Source organism: Phascolarctos cinereus, unplaced genomic scaffold (genome assembly GCF_003287225.1).
Source record: "Phascolarctos cinereus isolate Bilbo 61053 unplaced genomic scaffold, phaCin_HiC Scaffold_4;HRSCAF=312, whole genome shotgun sequence".
In the NCBI taxonomy this organism is placed as follows: Eukaryota; Metazoa; Chordata; class Mammalia; order Diprotodontia; family Phascolarctidae; genus Phascolarctos; species Phascolarctos cinereus.
In genome coordinates, this window is record NW_027555847.1 from 339,180,534 (window position 1) to 339,202,162 (window position 21,629).

General features: G+C 45.9%; 2 protein-coding genes across 2 annotated transcripts; both read left to right on the top strand.

The window, feature by feature from the left end:
- Positions 1-1,157: 1,157 nt before the first annotated feature.
- Positions 1,158-4,774, top strand: CCNO (cyclin O). Its single transcript, XM_020993967.2, has 3 exons — positions 1,158-1,727; positions 2,260-2,445; positions 3,931-4,774. The coding sequence occupies exons 1-3, from the start codon at positions 1,281-1,283 to the stop codon at positions 4,483-4,485; spliced, it is 1,188 nt and encodes a 395-aa protein (XP_020849626.1). The 5' UTR covers positions 1,158-1,280; the 3' UTR covers positions 4,486-4,774.
- Positions 4,775-9,479: 4,705 nt separating this feature from the next.
- On the top strand, positions 9,480-19,732 carry MCIDAS (multiciliate differentiation and DNA synthesis associated cell cycle protein). The gene is made up of 7 exons (XM_020993955.2): positions 9,480-9,753; positions 9,912-9,999; positions 10,265-10,356; positions 14,975-15,047; positions 15,912-16,126; positions 17,052-17,162; positions 17,903-19,732. Exons 1-7 carry the CDS (start codon positions 9,625-9,627, stop codon positions 18,344-18,346), a joined length of 1,152 nt encoding a protein of 383 aa, XP_020849614.1. The 5' UTR covers positions 9,480-9,624; the 3' UTR covers positions 18,347-19,732.
- Positions 19,733-21,629: the final 1,897 nt, after the last annotated feature.

Below are 21,629 nucleotides of genomic sequence, written 5' to 3' on the forward strand. Positions count from 1 at the left end.
TTAGGCAATGGGGTTAAGTGACTTGCTCAGGGTCACACAGCTAGTAAATGTTAAATGTCTGAGGCCCGATTTGAACTCAGGTCGTCCTGAATCCAGGGCCGGTGCTCTATCCACTGTGCCAAGTAGCTGCTCCATTACTTCTGATCTTAGGAAAGCTGTCTAGCACACAGAGAGGTTGTGACTTGCTCCAAAGTCACCCAGCTAGTCTGGGTCTGAGCCAGAACTTGAATTCGGGTCTTTCTGGCAACTGAAAAGGCGAAGGTCTTTCAGTCCATGTAATATGAAGATTAATTGAAGGGAAGTGTTTCCTCCCGAGCTGAGACTTGAAGGAAGCCAGAAATCTTACGAGGCAAAATGAGGAGGGCAAGCATTACTGGCACGGAGTCGGGGTGGGCGTCAGAGAGAGGGAATGATCAGTGCAACAGTATAGAGACAGGAGATAAGCATCTTGGCTGAGGAACAACAATTAGGTCAGCGTGACTGGATTGTAGAGTTCATGAAGGGGAATAATGTATAAGATACAGGATAGAAAGGGGCCAGGCTGTGAAGAGCTTTATTAAATTACATCTAGTGAGATAGTTTAAAAAAAAAAACGGAAACAAAAACACAGCACAAATAACGGTGAGAAAAAAATCCAACAAGTGGCTGGAGCCCCAGTTGGAATATTACAATATTCTAGAATAATTCTAATGTAGAAGATGCTAGCTCAGATGTTTGCCTGTGTAAACAGGTTGGGCCAAGGAGCAGGAAAAGAGGGAAAGGTATTTTTCCTTCTAGGTGAGCAGGTCCCACCGTACAACAGAAGTCAACCTGGCCTTTCTTATGCTCCACACTCAAAACTGAGGGGTGTCCAGATTCTGGCCCTCTCCCTGCAATTGCAGGCCAGGTTCTGGCCCAGAACTTCCAATGTTGAGTATCCGCACCCTAGGGCCCTGTGGTTACTGAGGTAACGCAAAGATGCTCAGGCGCAGGCTGAAGCGCTCCCCTCCCCCCACCCCTAGCAGCTTTCCCTTCCCGGGGCTCAGTGGCGGTGTTTGCGCCTTGGCCAACTGCTCAGTCCCTGGAGCGGTTCTTTAACCGGGAAAACGCGGCTCTCGCGCCGGCTGCGGGCTCAACCACTGAGAGGGGCGGGGCGGGGCGGTGGGGGCGGACAGAAGGAAAGGGGCAGGGAAGGTACTTAGTCTGCGCCCGCTGCGGTCATAGCCTCCGCCACGCGCGCGCGCGACAGCCTTGCTGCAGCTGAGGCCCCGAGCGATAGCACGTCTGCTGCAGAAGCAGCTATGATCCCCATACTGCTCAACTTCCCGAGCCCCTCGAGTCCCGACAGCCCCGTAAATCGCTGTGAGTCTCCAATAGGCATCGAAAACTCTCGCGCCCCGGTGAAGAAGCGCAAGAGTCCACGATACCAGAGGCAGCAGCCCCTGCAGCTCCGCCCGCTCCCGCGTCGGCTCCCGCGTGCGTTTTCGGGCGACTCAGGCGTGTGCGATCTGTTGGAATCTCCCTCTAGTTCTAACTCCAGCTCCGGCTCCAGCTGCGGCTCCGGCTCGAGTGACACCCACAGCCCAGCTCACCGAGACCCGCGCTGCAGCCAGCCTGCCTACCCGGGACTTCTGAGCAGCCCGCTGGACCTGCAGATCTTCCGAGATTACGGGCAGAGCTGCTACGCCTTCCGCAAGGGGCTGGAGAGCCAATTCCAGCCGCGCGAGTCCCTGGCGAAGCAGCCCCAAGTGAGGCGTCCTCCACTCATTCCCAGCGCCTCCACGGTGCTCTCCTTCCCCCTCTGGTCCTGCGAGCCCCCCTCTTCTCTGCTCTTTACTTCTTTCCTCCCCTATCCTCCCCTTCCTGGGCAGTCTCTGCCTCACTTTTAGTCTCTTCTCTTCACGTCGAGCCCGCAGCTGCGTTCCTCGCCGCCCCCAGTCAGCCCATTCACGTCTCGTTTTTCCGAAGACCTTCCCACCCGCGTCCCTCTCTCATCTGCGCTCCCAACTGTGAAGGTATTGCCCAAGCAGAGGAGACAGATGTGGACTGAGGAGGTTCTGCATCCCCGTTCTCCATCCGTCTCTTTTCTTTCTTCCTCATCGCGCTGTCTCTGGGACGTGCATTTAGAATTGTGATTTAGCCAGCATTACTAGACCCTGGAAACTCACTGGGTTTTTCCTAGTCCCTTCCTGCAGAAGGAGAAGGCAGCTCCTACCTACCCTTTCCCACAAGCTGTTCCCCTGGCTCTCTGAGGCATTTCCGTGTTCTGCTTCCTAACAGGTGACAGCAGAATCCCGTTGTAAACTGCTCAGCTGGTTGATCCCTGTGCACCGGCAATTCGGCTTCACCTTCGAGTCGCTGTGCCTGGCGGTGAACATCTTGGACCGCTTCCTCACCACCACCCCAGTGGCTGCCGATTGCTTCCAGCTCCTGGGAGTCACTTCACTGCTCATCGCTTGCAAGCAGGTACGTACCTACACATCCCGCTGAACTCCTGGAGAAGGCTCCGGATCTCTGCTGGTCCACCTCTGTCCAAGCCAGAATTTCTGATGTCCTAATGCCCGTAAGATTGGGAATTACTTTTCTGAATCCTGGCCCCGTTCAAGACTAAGCAAAACGATGGGGTTAAAAAAAAAAGGTTTCCCCCTATCTTGCAGCCTCTTATTTCTCAGTCATGCAACTTTCCTACCCTCTCTTCCCAATAAAAGGAAAGCGTTAGGTCCACGTCACCACCACCGCTTACAGTGGCATCAGCCTTTTGTCTCTGCAGGCTACGCAACTGCTGTGAGAGCATCGTCCAATCTAGTTACAGGGACAAGACTGTCCAGTTGGAGAAACAGTGCTTTAAGTGAGGGAAGACCGCAACTTCTTAGTAACAACTCGAGTTTATATAGTACTTCGAGGCTTACGATACATTCCTCTCAACAGTTTTGTGAGGTCATTATAGAGATGAGGAAACTGAGGCAAAGAAAAGGGCAAGTGACTTCTTCAAAGTCACACACACACAGCTAGTGAGGAGTGAGGAGACAGTACTCAAACTGTGGTCTTCTGACTCTGAGCCCTGTGCAATGTCCATCACTTTGAGCCTTAAGTTTGAAAGGGGCGAAGAGTAGAAGGGGAAGACGGAAAAATGTGGAGGTATGACCGTTTCTCTTCCTATATTCCCCCTCACAGTGCTCCTGGGACTTGTACTGCACTAACGTGATGGTGCAGGTGCTGAACTCTGGCAGGTCCAGATCCACGCTGGGGTACCTCCAGCTTGTGGCTTTACCTCGCTGTTCTTAGCTTCCTCCTCTGCCGAAGATCAGATTAGGTGAGGAGTTTAGACTAGTTAGAATCTAGTTAAGACTTTAACAGAACGCCCCAACACATTGCCAGCACTTAGCTGGAATTTACCGAGTGTTAGTGGATTGATTGATAAGATTAGGTGACCTGTTAGATCCCTTACAATTCTTCATCTATGGCCCTACCAAGCTGGAAGGGCAGCTAGGTGGCGCAGTGGAAAGAGTGCCGGAGCCTAAAGTCAGGACCGACCTGAGTGCAAATTCGACCTCAGACACCTCCTAGATCTGTGACCCTGAGCAAGTCATTTAACCCTGTTCGCCTCAGTTTCCTCCTCTGTCAAAAGAGCGGGAGAAGACAAACCACTCTAGTATCTATGCCAAGAAAACCACAAATGAACAGTCTTCAATGACTTTGGTATAGGCTTTGTTATAAGTCACCCCAAGACAAACAACCAAGTCTGATATGTTCATTACTTGATTGGCCAAAGGGAAAGAGGGGATGCAGGATACCTGTTTTTTCACCACTGCTCCTGAACAAGGAGGGTTTGCAATAGAAGGACTGCAGTACACCTCTCTCCCCTGCAGGACTACAGATTCTTGAAGTCAGAACGTCCCCCTTGTTATCCTCGCCCCTCCTCACCCAGTGTGGCGTTGGTGTTTTATACAGGTAGAGGTGCACCCGCCTCGGGTGAAGCAGCTCCTGTCTCTTTGCGGCGGCGCCTTCACTCGCCAGCAGCTCTGCAATCTGGAGTGTGTTGTGCTGCACAAACTACACTTCAGCCTCGATGCGCCCACCATTGCCTTCTTTCTGGAGCACTTCACCCACTTCCGGGTGGCTTCCCGGGAGGCAGAACTCAGCGATGCTGCAGATGCCCATGCTTTGGCCAAGGGGGTGGCGCAGCTGAGCCTGGCCGATTACGCCTTCACCAGGTACACCCCTTCCCTCCTGGCCATCTGCTGTCTGGGGCTGGCAGACCACATGCTCAGACATCGAAAACCTCTGGACCTGCACATAAGCAATTACCCGGAAGCGGAGCTGCAGGACTGCCTGGGGAAGCTGCAGCTATTGGTGTCTTTGAATAGAGACGCTTTACCCCATATCTTGCCCCCGCCGGTCTCGGAGAAATGCAAATCTTCCGAAACGGAGTTAAAGCTAGAGAGTCTACCAGCAGGGTCCGGCTCTTCCCTCTCTTCCAGCAAAGCGAGCGATAGCGAGTGCTAAACGTAATGCATCACCGATATGACTGTATTTCTTTCTCTTTATACCTCAGAAAAAGAGCAGTATTGGCTTAAGGGTGGTAGGGAGATTTGGTTCCTGCGGCCTCGTATTTGGGTGACTAATGAAGCAGGGACAGTCTAGCTCACAAACAACAGACCCTTGCCATCCTGCACATGTTCACTTGCACTGGCAGACGATGTGAGACAATCGTATCACTGTTTATTTATTTAATCTAGTGGACAATTAAGAGTCACTAGGAAAACAAATAGTTCCCCAACCCAATAAATGTCAAATCCTTAGCCAATCCGTGGTCCGCGGTTGAGGTTTGTCTGCGTGATATTTCCTGGCGATTTGCGTCCGCAGTGGCTGGGGCGTAAGGGTGGGGGTGGGGCCAAGGGGGAAGGGATGGGAACGAAATGAATCATTTTGGGGGAGAACCATTTAGGCCTGCCGGTCTTGTTCCTCCCAGAGAAGAATTTTCACTGTAGGAAACTCGGAGGCGAGAGATATGAATTGGCTATGAAGGGACTGTTTGTAGACACATATAGAGCTCATAAGCGCTTTTTGGGGATGCTAATATAGGTGAGAGGAGTTTACATTCAAATGAGGAAAGACAGCATTTAAAAGATACCTGGAAGAGAAAAGGGTGCCCGCGCCTGGAGAAAGCGGCTCTAGGATTCAGAGAGAAAAGAGCAAAGCCCAGAGAAAAAGCCCCAAACACGAGCTAGACAAACAGACTAGAAAATGTATTGGCCATGAGGTGAGAGGGCCTGTCAAATCTCTCCTGCTTCTAGGCTAGTTAGGGAATTTCCTAGTCACTCCCCTCAACACACTAGAAAAAAACGCCCCTCCCCACTCAAAGCAACCCCACTGTTTAAAAATGTCTTCCTGGGGTTTTATGTTCAGGTTTTTGTTTGTTCTAAAGTCTCCCTGAGACTGGAACAATCTCTGAAAACAAATATCTGCCTTTTGTACCTTGTTTCCTACATTAGGATGGGGTCGGGAGTCGGGGCCCGGTGAGGGCGATCTGCAAACGTTCATTTGAATCCCACTCCTCCCCACCACCTTCACTTTCCCAGAAACACACAAGGGAAGGAGAGGAGACAAGCAGCTGTGAGGACAGAAGGATAACTTTTGGTCTAATAGGATTCAAAAACCACTCCTTCGTGTCCAATCTACAGCTTCTTAAACTTGTGCAAAGAGTCAGAGGCACTGGGCCCTTTGAAGAGGAAAGAACGAAGTCCTGGGGTCCAGGGGAGAAGCTTAAGGGATGAAGAGTCAGGAGAGCATCAGGATGGGTGGTGTTAATCGAGAGAAAATTCTGGGGAACTCAGCAAGTGCCACGTTTCCCAGGCTACCCTGATAGTAGTGAAGCCGGGGTTCTCTGGCCCCTGCTAAAAATGGGAGCAAAGACATAGCTTGAAAGAGGCCTTAGAGTCCAGTTCTAGTCTAGTTCACCCCTCTGACTTTAAGTAAGGGGAAACTGAGCCCTAGAGCATTTCACATAGGTGATATAAGTGAAGTTAGTATTCAATCCAAGTTCCTTTGATTCCAAATCCATTACTCTTTCCATTGCAACAGATCCAGCTGGTGAGTGGACAAGCAGCCAAGGCCCAAGCCACTTCTGAGAAGATGTGCAAAGAATAGGTGTGGAACTAAATGGAAACCCTGTTGTTGCATTGCCTTGTTTTGAAGAGGGATACCCCACAGAAAAAGCCTTGGGAAACTAGACCTTACAGAAAGGTCTCTACTTTGGCAACTGCTCCCTGCCAGCTCCCCCCCCCTCCACAAACATCTTTCACATGTTTGAACCATTTTCCTCTGACCTTGCTTGCTAAGATTCTCTTCCCTCATGCCTAGGCATTAGTGGATTTTAGACCTTAAATATATGTTTGTAGAATAATAGCTAATATTTCTAGTGGAGTTTGAAAATCAAACTTCTCATCTACACAATTACATTCTTCAGAGCTTTGAGATTTACAAGCTACTTTCTTTATAAGTGGAAAAAACTAGGTGCAAAAAAGAGGTTGAATTGTTCTTAGAAGTGACATCATAAGGAAAATAAAATCTTTATGGTATGCTACAAATCATGAACTTGTCCAATGAATAAGACTGCATGATTGAAGGCAATAAATTCTATATTCACTCACACAATACCCACAATATTAATAGCTCCTACTTCCCAGGTTTGTTGTGAAAATCAAATGACATAGTATTTGTAAAGCAGTTAGCACAGTGCTGGGCATGTAATAGGCACTATATAAATGATGATGATAAGAAAAGATCTGTGAATTCATATGCTGGGCCAGCAAGTCTATGACATTCTTAAATGAAAAGTCCTAGGAAGTTGTCTTAATGCTGAAGTTGTCAGAAAAGGAGTAAGTGCTGTAGACAGGATTTAAACTCAGGTCTTTCCCACACCAAGCTCAATATTACTACTCCATATCCATATCTTTCAATAACAGAAATAAATCATAAATAAAAATGTACTCTTCTGCAGTAAGTATAGGACAAAATATTTATTGAGAGCCCACTAAGCAATAGGCATAACATACAACAGTTTAACATAGCACTTTAAGATTTGCAAATATATACTTGATCTCTTTTACACAGGAGTCAGGACACAGTGAGAAGTTTGCATTCTAAGTTGTATTAGAACATTTTATACGTGGGAAAACAATCAAGAAACACAATAGTTTCTGGTAGTGGGCTGCTCTTAACCCTGACAATTTTAAAAAAGTTTGCCACTCAGAAAGTGCTCCCATGTGGATCTGTTGCTGGGGGATATGCACACTCAAAGAAAACCACTGTTTTCAGAAGTCTGTCCTCATTCACTCTGTCTCTAAAGTTAAAGCATAGACATAGAAAATTTGGTTTCTCTTTGTGACTCACTTTTCTCATCTGTAAAATGGGAGGTGGTTGGACTTGATGGCTTTAAAGGTCCCTTCCAGTTCTAAATCTAAGGTCTTATGATTCTTCTCAGAAACCAGGAGCTTTTCTGGGAAAGGTGTTGGTGTCATAGAAGTCATAAACCCTTACCATTTGATACCAAGTGTACGTTCACGGACAAATCACTCAACCTCTCTCTCCCTATCTATAAAACAAGGGGGTTAGACTCTGTGGCCTCTAAGCTCCCTTCCAGCTCCAAATCTGTAATTATAGGATCTACTGGGTGTTTAGTCCTTCCCTGTCCCTCCTCAGAAGGGGCCCTCTAGTCCAGTCCACTAATTGTACTTGGGGTGAACTTGACTTCCAAAGAGAAGTGACATGCTGAAAGTGTTACAGGTAGTGTCTCACCTCTTCAGGGATCCCTCTCTCCTAGTCTTCATCCTAGCAAAGGGCTCTCCAGGCTGCCTCCTCTCTCCCCTAAAACAACCCACCAAGAGGGAAGAATGGGAGCAGATGCTTTCCAAACAGTATCTGGGAACAACCATGCAACCAAAGGAACTGCTTGCAACCACTCTGCACCAGTAATGATGGCGAAATTTTATCTAACACATTCTTTTGGGCTGTTCAGGCTGTTTATCCATCTTGGGATTCATCCAGTGCTTTGTTTCTTCCATCCAACTCCTTATCCTTCTTTCCGCCTATATTTTGACCAATTCACTATTTCTTTGCATATTTTCAGATGGATGGGCAGAAGCAAAAAATAAACTCAATTTTATAATTATAAATTCTAGTTTATAAAATATAAAATTTCATAATTATAAAATTACTACTTTAAATAACAGAATCAACTTGTGGCAGGCTAAAATGAGGTTTTGAGTAATTGTAAATTTTTCATCTGCATTGGCCATGCTATTCTAGTCCCCATTATTGCTAGGCTTAGTGCACCCCAGGCTCAGTCCAAATTCTTTTCTCTATCTTCACCTGCCTCTTGCCCAAATGGAGAAACTGAGGCAGGAAAGACAGGAGTGACCTGCTCATCCAGTGATGGGAAGAGCAATGAGCCATGAGGAGCTGGGAGTCAGGATTGATGGGCCCTGGGGTTGGGAAATAGGTTTTTGTAATTTAGAGGACCCTTCCCTGGAGTGTCTCCGGATTTGAGAGTCCTACTAGAAAGAACCTTATTTTAAATAGCTGGGCTTGGGCAAGTCACTTAGCCCTGATTGCCTCACCAAAAAAAAAAAAAAGCAACAAAAAAGCAAAAGAAAGAAAGGAAGGAAGGGAGGGAGGGAGGGAAGGAGAGAGAGAGAGAGAGAGAGAGAGAGAGAGAGAGAGAGAGAGAGAGAGAGAGAGAGAGAGAGAGAGAAAACGAACCTTATTGGTGCTAAGGAGAGTTTTCCCTCAGTCGAATTTAACTAATCCTGAGGAGGAAGTTGGTGTGTATGTTTTTACATTTCTGTCTGTCTACCTGTCTGCCTATCGGTCTCCCCAGACACAGAGCCTTGCTGGTCATAGCGCGGAGAAGACTCTAACTTTGTTTTGGTACCTTTATTTTTGTAATTTTGCATTTATTCAGCACTTTCCCCGTCGAGGCTCGTTTTCGAAGTTGACTCAGGGTGGGACAGACAACCAATTTTCACTGAGACCTTTTTTGTCACGCAGTTTGAGTTTGCCCCTCTAAGTTTGTGGCAAGGGGGAGCACAGGCAACTAAATGTTTAGGGCTTGGGGATCCAGTCTGTCACACCCTCTTTCCTCTCCTCCTCTCTCTCCCCTCTCCTCCTCCTCCTCTCTTTCTTCTTCCCTCCCTCCTCCTGCCAGGCTGCAGTTGCGTGGCCTGGCGGGCGGCGCCAACGCCTGCCGAAACGGCGCTAGCCGGCCCGGGCTTCGACTGCCCAGGTTCCCGGGGGAAGCTCTGTTGCCAGGTTGAATTTTCACGCCTCCTCCAGAGTGCCGATTGTCCGAGATGAAGGCGCCACCTCTGGCGCCCAGGCCCAGACCCGCCCCTCCCGACTCAGAGTCCTCGCAAGTCCTCCCTCCCTCCCCTTCTTATCTCTGCTGTAGCCCCCTTCTAGCCTCTTCCCTGTCTTGCTCCTCTCAAGGTTCACTTTCCCCGCCACGCACCCGTTTCCCGAGCCTCCAGTTGCAACCCCAAGATTGATGCTTGCAGAGCTGACTGTCAGGGCGCCCACTCTTCCGGGCGAGTGTGCAGGAAAAGGACGAATACCTCGCAGCTGGAGGCAAACCCAGACAGCGGGATGCAGAACTGCGGAGGCGGCTCAGTCGGGGGCTTCGGGGCCCGGAGAGCCTTCGACAATATCTGTCCCAACAGGATGCTGGATCTTTCCAGCCGTCAGCTCAGGAAGCCGGAGAAGTTGGAGAAGAAGGTGCGGAGAGGGGGGCTGGAGGGGGCATCTGGGAGCATACCCAGGTATCTAGGGGTAGGTACAGGTGTCGTCGGGGGTCGGGGTGAGCATGGGATGAGTAATGTCTGCCACTAGAGTCCAAGAGAGTTTCCGGCATCGCTGTTTCTTTCCCAATTCAGTTTGTGCCCCCGCGGAAGCTCTTTGAGAGCAGCAGCCCCATCTCTGTTTACACCGACCCCCCGGAGGCGGAGCTGGCAGGTTTGCCAGGTGAGCAAGACGCCCCAGGTCCGAATAACCTACCAACCGGTGGATGTGACTTGGAATGCTGATTATGTCCAACTAGCCTAGCCTTTAGTCCCCAATCCCACACATGCCCCAGCTCCGTCTCCTCTCGCTAAGGCCTCGGCTAGTGTCCCTTTAAATCTCGGGAAGCAGGAAAAGGAGGGATGGAGGATGAGATGGAGGATGCCCGTCTAGAGAAGATAAGAGTCTGGGCATCTGTACCCATGTCTCCCTTCACTTCCTCTTCCAGCCCTGACTACGATTGACTGGCAGGATTTCGCGGATTGTTCCTCACTCCTGCACGAAGAGAGCTCCCCCAGCTGTGATGCTGCGGCGTCACAGGTACTTCCTCCTCTAATCTTCACAGTCCCTCTTTATCCATCCTTTCACCTCCCGCATCCCTAAACTCTGACACTCTAGGAACTTTTCCCATGTCTACCCAATCTAATTCAACTACATTCCACGATTCATTTATTGAGCGTCTGCTCTGTGCCAGGCACTGGGCAAAGAGCTGAGAACGTAAAGGGCTCTTGCTCGTAGCAAACAAACTAAGGCTGTAGGCGCCCCCGCCTGGGGCTGACTTCTGGTTCTCCGAAGGTGCTGGAGTTTTGGCTGGGCGAAGGATAGAAACTAACTGCAATGGCAAATTAATTAAAAAACCCTCTCCATCTGCTCTTTTATCTTCCTCCACTTTGGCTCCTTCTAGTATGTTAGGACCTCAGCTTTCCTCGGGGCTGTTGAGAGCAGCATAGATCAGGGCTTTCAGAGAGGAAAAGGAGGATTTCCAAATTTTCACCACCTACCTTTTAGACTAGTGGTGGGAAGAGGAAGTGTGTAAATATTTTTTGGACATGGATTTGGAAGTAGAAGAAGGGGAAATGTGATCTTTCTCTTCCCCCATCCATGCTGAATCTAATTCCTTTCCTGCTGCAATGATGCTGGGCTATCTTTCACTTGGGATGGGGATGAGCCTCATCGAGAGAGGTGGGATAAGGCTGAGATGTGGGTCTGAGGGGGAGAAAGAAAGTGTGCATTTAGGGTTATTTTATAGAGTCACCGCTTTGTGACTTAGGGCAATAGTCTATGTTTCTGAGGCTCAAAACCTGGGGTGTGATGGTGGATGGAAGGATTTGCTCTTAGAAATCTGGAATCTTTGACAAATGAGGTTCACAGAGACAATTCAAATTCCAGCTTCCCTAGCTGGCTCCATGGAGACCAGCAAAAACCTTTCAGTAAGAATGCAGAACCCACTAACCTCCACCTGAGTTAGCAGCCCATCTCCTTGAAGAAAAGAGGTCTAATGTCTTTAGCTCACCTAAACCAAATAGAAATAGCTCTGGGTCACAAGTTCAGTAATCCCCTCATACAAGCTGCTTCAGATTTCCAGAAAGAAGAAAGGTAACTGTGGGCCAGGGCTCTATAGTGAGTCCTGGATTGTACGAAATGGTTTCAACAGACTGAAGAGATGGTAAAGGCTCTGTAGAGGTGCTACCAGTAACTTTTCTTGGGTAGAGAGTATGCATGAGTATGGCTGCACTGCAAGGCCTTAATGAGGGTCCCACCAAAGGACATACAGTCCCTCAAAATGCACAGGTAAATATTGTTCAAGTGGCTTTTGAATTAAAGGGGAATCCCAAAGGAAAGCTCCTCTCATCCATTCATTTTACAATTAATATAGAAAGGTTATTTTGGAAATTTTTGCTGAGGGTATACAGAATTTTAATTTGTCATTATCATGGAATATCTTATTTTTTCTTTAGAGGAGAAAGAAACACCATATTTTTACTTAAGGGGAAGGAAAAGTCATCACTAGAAAAACAAAACAAAACAAAACAAAACACTGGACTTGGAGTCAGGAGACCTGGGTTGGAATCCTGTCTCTGTACTTACTAGTTTTGTGCACCCACCAGCTAGCTCCCAGCAGGCCACTTCCCTAATGTTGAACTACTAAGCTAACTAAGCTACTTAGAACTGGACCCTACCCTCCTCTGGACTCCGAAGTCAGACAAGATGAAGCAGAAAAGAGGTCTGGTCAGGGCCTATGTTTACACTAATTCATTCCTTGGAGTTACTGTTCAATCAATCAACAACATTTATTAAGTACCTACTATGTGCTAGGCCTTCAGTTTCCTCCCCTATAAAATGGATCAAATTCTAAGGTCCCTTCCAGATCCAGAGCATTTTATAGTTCTATAAAACAAATACTGTGATTAAATTGAAGCATTGGTGGCCACCCAGGATGCTGAGCCAGGCCTTCTTTCTCTGTGTTTCAGAGGAGGGAATAATAGGACCACACATAGGACTTATGGCTTAAGGGCCATCAAGTCCAATATCCTCATTTTACAGATGAAACTTTACAAAGGAAACTGAGGCTCAGAGAAGGTAAATGACTTGCCCAGGGTCACAGAGCTTATAAGTGTTTGAGGCAGGATTTAAACTCAGTTCTTCCTGATTCTATGTCCATTGATTTATCTATTATGCCATCTAACTGCTTTTACAAAGGAGAATACCCTGGTGAAGGGCTGGGACTTAGTGATGAGCAAGGTAGACAGTCACCTGACATAACAGGGTAGGAGAAGGTAAAATACTTTTAACTGTTTCTTTTAATAAATGCACTTTTTAAAACATGCTATAAAGTTATTGATACCTAAGTATCTGAAGGCTCAAAGTCTCTGGCCACTGGTAACACATGGGTAGTGGTGGTGGTGGTGGTGGTGGTGGTAGTGGTTCAGTTGACAAGGTGTGGATAGACCACACAAACATCTCTTATTGCTATCTTGGCATATTCTCAAACAGTTAGAAACTTGACCCTTTAAAGAAGGACTGACCCTAAGCAAAATTCAGAAGTGTACCAACTTTTGTCTTTGTTGCCCACATCTTTCCCCAGTCCTGCCTCTCTACACACATGCTTGCACAATACACACTTTTAGCTGTTCTTTCTTCCAGGTACAAAGTACTCTCACTATGGCTGCCTAGACCATCTAGTCCATTTTGAGGAAAGTAATCTAATAAATCCATATGCATTAAGATGTTAAGGGATTAATATGATAATGTTCCAGGAGTTGTTGCATTTTCAAAAAAGACCTGCAGAGAAGGGACAGTAAATGGTTAATGGTAGAATTTTGTGCAAAACAGTTGGGGTGGGTGATGGTGGTGATATAAGTCTGAACCAGACCTTTGGACACACATATCACACCCCTGATGAATGTTCCCTCTACCTACTGGAAAGGAAGGCTCTGTCTTCAACTATATTCTTTCTGTAAAAAATAAAAAACAAAACCAAAAAAGATGAGTATTCCACATTGCACTATACCCCTACTACCTTTCCTTCTGCCCATCCTTTACATATGTATCCAGTCGACTTTTCGAGAATCAGTGAATTCTCTTTCCCAGTGACTGATATGCTTTGGCTCTTTCCTGAAAATGAGGAATTTGGAGAGGCATATTAATATTTTCAGGCTGCTAGGAAGTGTACTATATTTATAAAAATAGCAACTCACATTTCCATATCCTGAGAGCATAGAGTGCAAATATAGTTTACACATGAGGGAACTGGAAATTAGAGAAAATAATTGTCCCTGTACAGGCTAGGCTGGTAAGTGGAGGAGTTTGGACTCAAGCCCAGGTTCTTTAACATCCAAACTAGTGTTTTTACTACTGCATTTCCTCGATTCTCCATATTATAGACTCAGACTTGGGGCTGGAAGGGATCTTTGAAATCCTCCAGTCCAGGGGGTGTTCTTAATCTTTTTTGTGTGTTACGGACCCTTCTGGCAGAACAATGTACGTAATATAAATACGTAAAATAAAATACGTAGACTCCTATGTATTTTAAACTATCTTGAAGTAGTTTATCCAAAACAATTTTTTTAAAAAAAATTAACAGACCTCTGCTTAATCTCTTATGTAGTTTAGCCTCCTCTCTTCTGCAGTAGAAGAAACAGAATCCAAGAGAGGGCAAGTGACTTGCTTCAGGGCTCTGTCAGTAAGTGTCAGAGTCTCGAACCCCGATCTCTAACCCGGGGTCTCTGAAGTAAAAATTCGGAATTCTTTACATTAAACCACACTGATTCTACAGCACTAGCTTCTCCTGGAATCTGTGAATTGAGCAGAGTGCAGTGCAACAATTAGAGCGGACTAGACCGCCTGCACCCCTCAAAACAGTGTTTGCCGCCCTTTCTCTGTAAAATCACCGCTTAATCTCAGCACATAGTCTGGACGGGAGCCACTATTCCTGTGGTTTGTGCGGTAACCACATTGTTTGGTACAAAGAGAACAGAACACTGCTTCACCCGGACCTCATGTTGACCCCGGACTGATGCGTGATTTGGCCGACCGTCTCTGCAAAGGGTTCAGGAGGCCACGAGGGGCTCCCGAGGCTGCGCGTGTTTGCCCTCATCCAGCTTCCGCGGGCACGTCTGCTAGGCGGTCAAGTTCTAGTTAATGTTTCAGTGGCCCCCGAGGAATGCGCGGCGCCCTGACGGAGGACGGTGGTTGGCTCGTGTGGCTGGCCAATAAAGCGGCAGCAGAGGCCAAGAGGTCCTCCAGAGGCTCCGGCGCATCGCGTGCCATTCAGAGGTGTCCAGCCAGGAGACAGCCCCACACCTGCTCGGACCTCAGCCTTCGGGACCTGTGTAGGAAGCCTAGTAGCTGTGCCTCCGTGACCAGTCATCTCCAGCTTAAACTTTCGGAATAAGAACATTTGCCCCTGCATCCCTTATATACTCCGCACTCATTGTAATGCAAGCCTGCTATTTGCAACGTTCAGGATGGGGCTTGGATTTTCAGGTATGAGTGACTCTGTGTGTGTGTGTGTGTGTGTGTGTGTGTGTGTGTGTGGGTACGAACTTGCCACAGGGCGCAGGAGAAGCCAGATATTTATAATTAGGACTGGCCAAAGAGCAACTGGCGAGATTAGAATGATCTAATTAAGCTCAGTGCTGTTTCTGCTTTGTTTCAGAGCCACTGTTCACAAACCGAGCCACAGTTTGATCTGCAGGATTTCAGGGATGCAGTGGACAATCTCATATCAGGCAAGTGTGGTTTTTGCAGTTGAAGGATGGTTTAAGCAGGGCTCCGGCAACAGGGATTTCCCTTCTATGCCCACCATCCAATCAGTGGCGCAGCCCGTGTATTGCTTATTTCCTCAGTTGGGTAATTTCATGTCTGATTCTGGCAAGAGGAGAAAACTTTCAAACACTAATTGGTAACCCAGAATATGAAGTGACGGTTGAAAAGAAAAATAGCTATTTTTTTTAACCTCGTTTAACCCCAACACCCCCTCTACCACTTCCAAAACGAGGAGACGAATTGTTGCGACTTTTGCACTTGCTGCATCGAAAGGGCTCAGCATTTAGGCGTTGTTATGCAATTCACTGAGGAAGGTGCGATAAGGGTGAGAAGGAGAGGTCTCGGGTCTGAGAAGGAGAAAGAAATGTACATTAGGGTTACTTTATATAGTCTCAGCCTCGTGACCTAGGGCAAGGCCTCTGAGCCTCGATTTCTTCATCTTCAATAACGCTTGCCCTGCTTAAACTTCACAAGGAGGCTAGAGTACCAAAAGAGATAAGATGTGTGAAACCTATGCAAACCTTAAAACGCTGTGTAAATATAAGTGATTGTTATTAACTGTCTCAGAATCAAAGGGGGATCATTTCCCTCCTATCCATTTTGGGGAGGGAAAAGTCACAGAATCTCCATTGATGGACACTGGAACAGGGGATGATTCTCTAATTGGTTCGCCAGTTTCAGTGAGGGATAGACTGGTTGGAGTTTGGGGAGGGGTGAAAGGTTCTCTAAATATGGTATCTTTTCGGAGATTTTAACCAGAAATCTATGGTAATTTTTTGTACTGGCATAGTCAGTGACACTTAATGACATCGTCTGCTATTCCACAGACCCATCATCTTTGATGTCATCTCCAATGGGTCCTGAAGACTTTTCCTTCCCTTCCTGTGAAGTCTCTCCCTTTGGTTCCTGCATTTCTCCCCAGCCGGAGCACCCTGTGCCTCACATGAGCATTCAGGGTGTTCCTCATCCGGAGCAGTACTGGAAGGAAGTGGCCGACCAGAACCAGAAAGCCTTGGGAGATGCCCTGGTAGAAAATAATCAAGTAGGGACACCAGAGCTTGGGGGTGGGAATGGAGTAACCAATCCAGAGGTAGTGGTATCCTCCCCAAATCCTTTTCAGGACTCTGGAAGATAACTGGTGCGATTTGAAACTTCTTTCCCCACCCCGCGAAGTGCCTTAATAGTTTGAATAGTTCCTGTCTTTCTCAATTCTTCCAAGCCCCAGCTAGCTATGAAGTCCAAATTCTGTTTAATTGTTGGTTGGAGATAGTGCAGACTTACCCTGGTCTTAACCATGCATTGGCATGTAAATGCTCTTGTGAGTTGTGTACCTGTTTGTTTATTTTTTTTTCTTCTTTTGGTCCACACTGGTGATTTCATTGGTATAGGAAACTTCCTGTGTGTAAACCACTTCCACCTTTGTAAATCAGCAGCACACCTGTAATTTATAATCTGAAAGAGATGGCTGAAGCTCTCAGAGTTTGAGTGATTTGCCCATGGTCACACAGCCAGTATTCTAGGTATCTCCAAAGCCCTGGTGCAGTTTTAATAGGTTAAGTCATTAAATTATTAAAGCTTTAAATTGCACTAAGACTTTTGTCACATCCTGTATATTTCAGGTAGTATTTGAACTCATGTCTTTCAGTCCGATATTACCCCACTTGATTTTCTTGCGTTTTCCTATGTATTATATGCAATATTGTTTTAGAGATTGAACAGAATATGCATAAAAAAAATCTAAATCATGCATGGGATGTTAAAATTGGATGTTGAAGTATCCCATACTATACACATGAGAAAACAGAATGGTGACGAGTGGGAACAGAATCCTCAGAATCCAATTCCCAGTATCTTCTAATATGGGTCTATTGGCTTCCCAGTGTCCACTCAGGCAAGTATGATGTACCTGTGATTATCATACAATCCTCTTTGTGCTTCCCTCTCCCCCCCCAAAAAAAACCTGGCAGCTGCACGTGACACTGACCCAGAAGCAGGAGGAGATTGCGTCCTTGAAAGAAAGGAACATTCAGCTGAAGGAGCTGGCCAGCCGGACTCGACACCTGGCTTCTGTCCTTGATGTAAGTGTGAGGAGGCCTGGGGTTTAAGAAAAGTGATCGAGAGCACTATGTAGGCGAGCTGCCCGGTAATAGGAACGCAGCACAATGTTCACCAAAGGATATTCTGGTGCCAGCTCTAACCGGCTTTCAAGAGATGACTACAATTTCAAAGTGAGCATTTATACCCCAGGAATCAGCAATCTATACAAAATTAGGGCTTAATTCATTGTCTTTTTGATTGTCTAGACTTAAGAAGCGTCAGTAATGTAGATTAAACTTAAAATTGTCAGTACATATACCCCACCCCTTTGTTAAACATTTATCGGCACACGGCACACCCCTGTATTGCTCTATAAACATTGCTTGAGCTCAGCAGGGGTGCAGCAGAAGGCTCTAGGAATGAAGTCATCGCCAAACTAGAGGCCTGGTGACTGGAGGCTGATAATGATAACAATAGCTGGCACTTATATAGCGCTTTAAGGTTTACAAAGTGCTTTACACCATAATCTCATTTGAGCCTCACACTACCCCTGGCTACTGGACAGTAGCTCCTCTGAAGATGTCCACCATTTTTTTCCTTGGAAAGGATGGTTGAGGAGATTGTCAGTAGTCCCTGCTGCCCTCCGCAGGACTGCGCATTCTGCTCTCAGTCCTCATTTATACATGCACGACTCGCATTAACTGAGCTGCCCTTGAAGCCTGTTGGCCAGACTAGACTGAACTCCCTTCAACACACCATTTTCTTTTCCCTACAACCACAGAAGCTGATGATCACCCAGGCCCAGGACTGCAGGGCTGCTCCGGAACCCTTCCTGCTCAAAGCCTCTGCTAAGAGGAGCCTGGAGGAGCTGCTCACTGTCAGCGGCCAGGACAGCGCCGAAGTGGACGCGATCCTGAGGGAAATCTCGGAGCAATGCGATGCGGCTCTACAGAGCCGGGACACCAAGCGGCCTCGGCTGCAGCCCGGGGCCCCAGGCACTGCCTCTCCGCCGCCGGCGCCCCTGCACGGGGCCTTCCGCGGGCTGCAGGCGGACTGCAGCCAGGGATCCCTGAACCTGAGCCATAGCGAGCTGGAGGACGGCGGCTCCTTCAGCACCCCGATTCGGGACCACTGCACTATCCGCACTCTGGCGTTCCCCCAAGGCAACGCCTTTACTATACGGACCTCCAGCGGAGGCTACAAATTCCGCTGGGTGCCCAGATGAGCTCGGGGGGAGGGTATCCTGATTTCACTGACCTAACTGCTCTCTGACACCAGGAGGCACTGCCTGCACCGTGATCGGAACTCCTTGGGCTTCGCCTGTCTCCGAAACTTCACTTTTGGGAATGTCCTCTCCCTACCCGGCATATGAACCCCACTTTCAGTCCCCAGGGATATTGTTGTTGCTGTTATTAATAACTAAAGCAGGTTGTGGGAACATACTGTATTACAAAATCTGTTAGTAAATGCTGTTAGTATAACATCTCCCCCTTAAAAAGGTGGTGGTGGGGGAACAGGATCTAAAAATATAGTGCCATCACTTTACAAATTATGTATTATTCTGAATGAGAATCATAGGGTAAAAAAAAAAAGCCTGTAAGGAAACCTAAAGCTCAATCCTCTCAGTTTACAATGAATGAAACTAAAGTCCAGAGAAATTTAGGAACTTGTCCAAGATCACACAGCTAGTTAAAGGTTACTAGATCCCAGGTCTCCCGACTACTAGCCCGGTGGTCTTCATAGTGTTGTGTTCAGTTGTGGCTGACTTTTCGTGACTGCATGGACCATAACAGGACAATGCCATGAAGTTTTCATCGCAAAGATACTGGAATGGTTTGCCATTTCCTTCTGCAGTGGATTAAGGCAAATAGAGGTTAAGTGACTTGCCCAGACTCACACTGCTATTAAGTGTCTGAGGTCTGATATGAACTCGTCTTCCTGACGCCAGGCCCAGTTCTCTATCCACTGAACCATCTAGCTGCCTAGTAAGCACTTAATAAATGCTTGTTATTCTTTCTCCTGTATTATGCTGCCTTCCCTACTGTTGGAAGGAAATATAGTTTTGCTATTATTTCAAGCTGTTATTCCAGCCAGTAATAGAATGAAGGAATGGTGAGGAGAAGAATGATGAAACAGTACCTTGAGAAACAAAATGGCAGATTCTGGATCTCAAAAGTATAGAATGATAGATTTAGATCTGAAATGGACCTTAAAGGTCATAGAACCACACACACAGTATCCTAAGGCTTAATGCAGTTTTAAGTTTTGAATAAACCTCAGAGACTGGTCCAGTCCTTTCATTTACAAATAAGAAAGGAATCTGAGGTTAGATGAATTGCCCAACATTAAACAGATGAGAATCAAAGACAGGATTTGAATTCACATCCTTCAGACCCAGTGCTTTCCACTATACCAGCCGCTTCCACCCTCAATTTCTGTATGAGGAAATGGAATCTCAGAAAACTGAAATGATTGGCCCAAGTCAAAAGGGTATCATGTAGCAGAGGTAGGATTTGAACCCAGCTCTTTCAATTTATTTCACAATGCTTGCAGTATACTCTGGAAGATATATTTTACTTCTACATGAATGTGTTGAACACATTTGTTTATAAAGATCATTTGTGTGACTTCATATGGTTTAATATAAGTGTTTGTGTATTAAACATGTTTGTCATTTGATTTGGATCACATAACTACTCATTCCCCTTTTTTTCTTTTTCTTGGTAAATTTTTATTCATCTTAAACTTAATTACAAAATGAGAAAAGAAAAAAAGAACATTTTAATATAGACAGCAGAACATGAGAGGATTCAATATAAAACAATACATTTCTATTTCAAGAAAAGCTATATAATGAATACTACATATTGTTTTCAAACCTACTCAGCTTTTCTTTGCTGCCTTCTATGTTTTCTTTTGTTTTCTTCTGTGCACTTTTTACTTTATTTTTTCTCCTTCCCTTCCTCCCCCCTCCCTAAAGAAAGGTACAATTAAATGAGTATACATACATACATATACATAGATATCTATAAACATATACATATGCACTCATACACATATATGTAAAACCGTGCTTTGCATATTTCCACTTGTCATCAAGGTGGATAGCATCTTCCTTCACAAGTCCAAGTCTTTCCATGTTTTTCTAAATCAATCAGCTCATTATTTCTTACACCATAGCATAATTCCAACACAATTACATCCTATCTGAGAGATTGTCTTCGGAAGTTCCCCCGCACGCCCCAATTTTCTTCATTCCTTCTATGTTGGCTTTATCTATACAAGAATTTTTTTTTTGTTGCTTTTTGGTGAGGCAATCGGGGTTAAGTGACTTGCCTAGAGTCACACTGCTAGTAAGTGTCAAGTGTCAAGTGAGCTGGAGCCAGGTCCTCCTAACTCCAAGACTGGAGCCTTATCCACTGTACTGCACCACCTAGCTGCCTCTATACAAGACATTTTTAGTTTAAAATAATTGAAATTATCCATTTTACATTTCAACAATGCTCTTCACCTTATAATATAGTTTAAGGTCTGATGCTATTGAATCTCCTTCCTTCACATATTTTTTCCCTAATTTCTTTGAGATTCCTGACCTCTTGTTCTTCCAAATGAACTTTGTTATTATTTTTCTAACTCAGTAAAATAATTTTTAGTAATTTAATTGAGATGGCATTGCATAAATAAATTAGGTAAAATTGTCATTTTAAAAATTATATCGATTCCTCTTTGATACTTTAGAAGATCTTTGTATTCAATGATGTGCTTACTACCTCCGCTAATGTAGCAACCCTTCCGTGTCTTGCTACATGGTCAAAAAAATGCATCATCTGAAGAACAGCTTTCTGGAAGTAGAGCCTTTCTGTACTTATTCCTTGGCCTGGAAATCTAAGAAAATGTCTGTTAGTCCTTTACTCCTTTCCTGTACCTTCTTGCTTCAATCTTCTTTTTATCACGTCTCTTTTCTTATGTTCTAAGTCATTTACAGAGTGGCAGAAATGTAATATCAAAGGCAAATGTTTTATCCCTCCCTTTCTTTTCTCATACCTCTGCCATTTTCTCTTTGTCCTGCTGCCTTCATGCAGTCCTCAGACAGGAGCCCCTTGAAGCTGGGAGGCTCAGATCTGGCACAAACCCAGTGCTGTTACATCTCAGCTTAAGACTCTGACATCTGAGTTCAGGTATCATGTAACAGGTGAGCTAGGTAGCGGTAGCAGAACCTGCTACACCAGTTTACAATGTGTACTATTATTTGTATTTAAATAGCCCTTTAGAAACCAATAAATTGATACAAAGCCACATTTCCCCATAGTCTAACAATTGAACATTTTTATTTTTAAAAATATATACATATTTTAAAAATTGGGTTTGGGGGAATGGATGGTAGCCAAAATTCCACTCATAAGTCCTTTTGCCCATAGTGGCAAAAAATGTAAAAAAATATTTTAAAAATATTTTGTAACAATGGTGCAGTGAATGGAGCACTGGATTTGGAGTCCAGAAGACCTGAG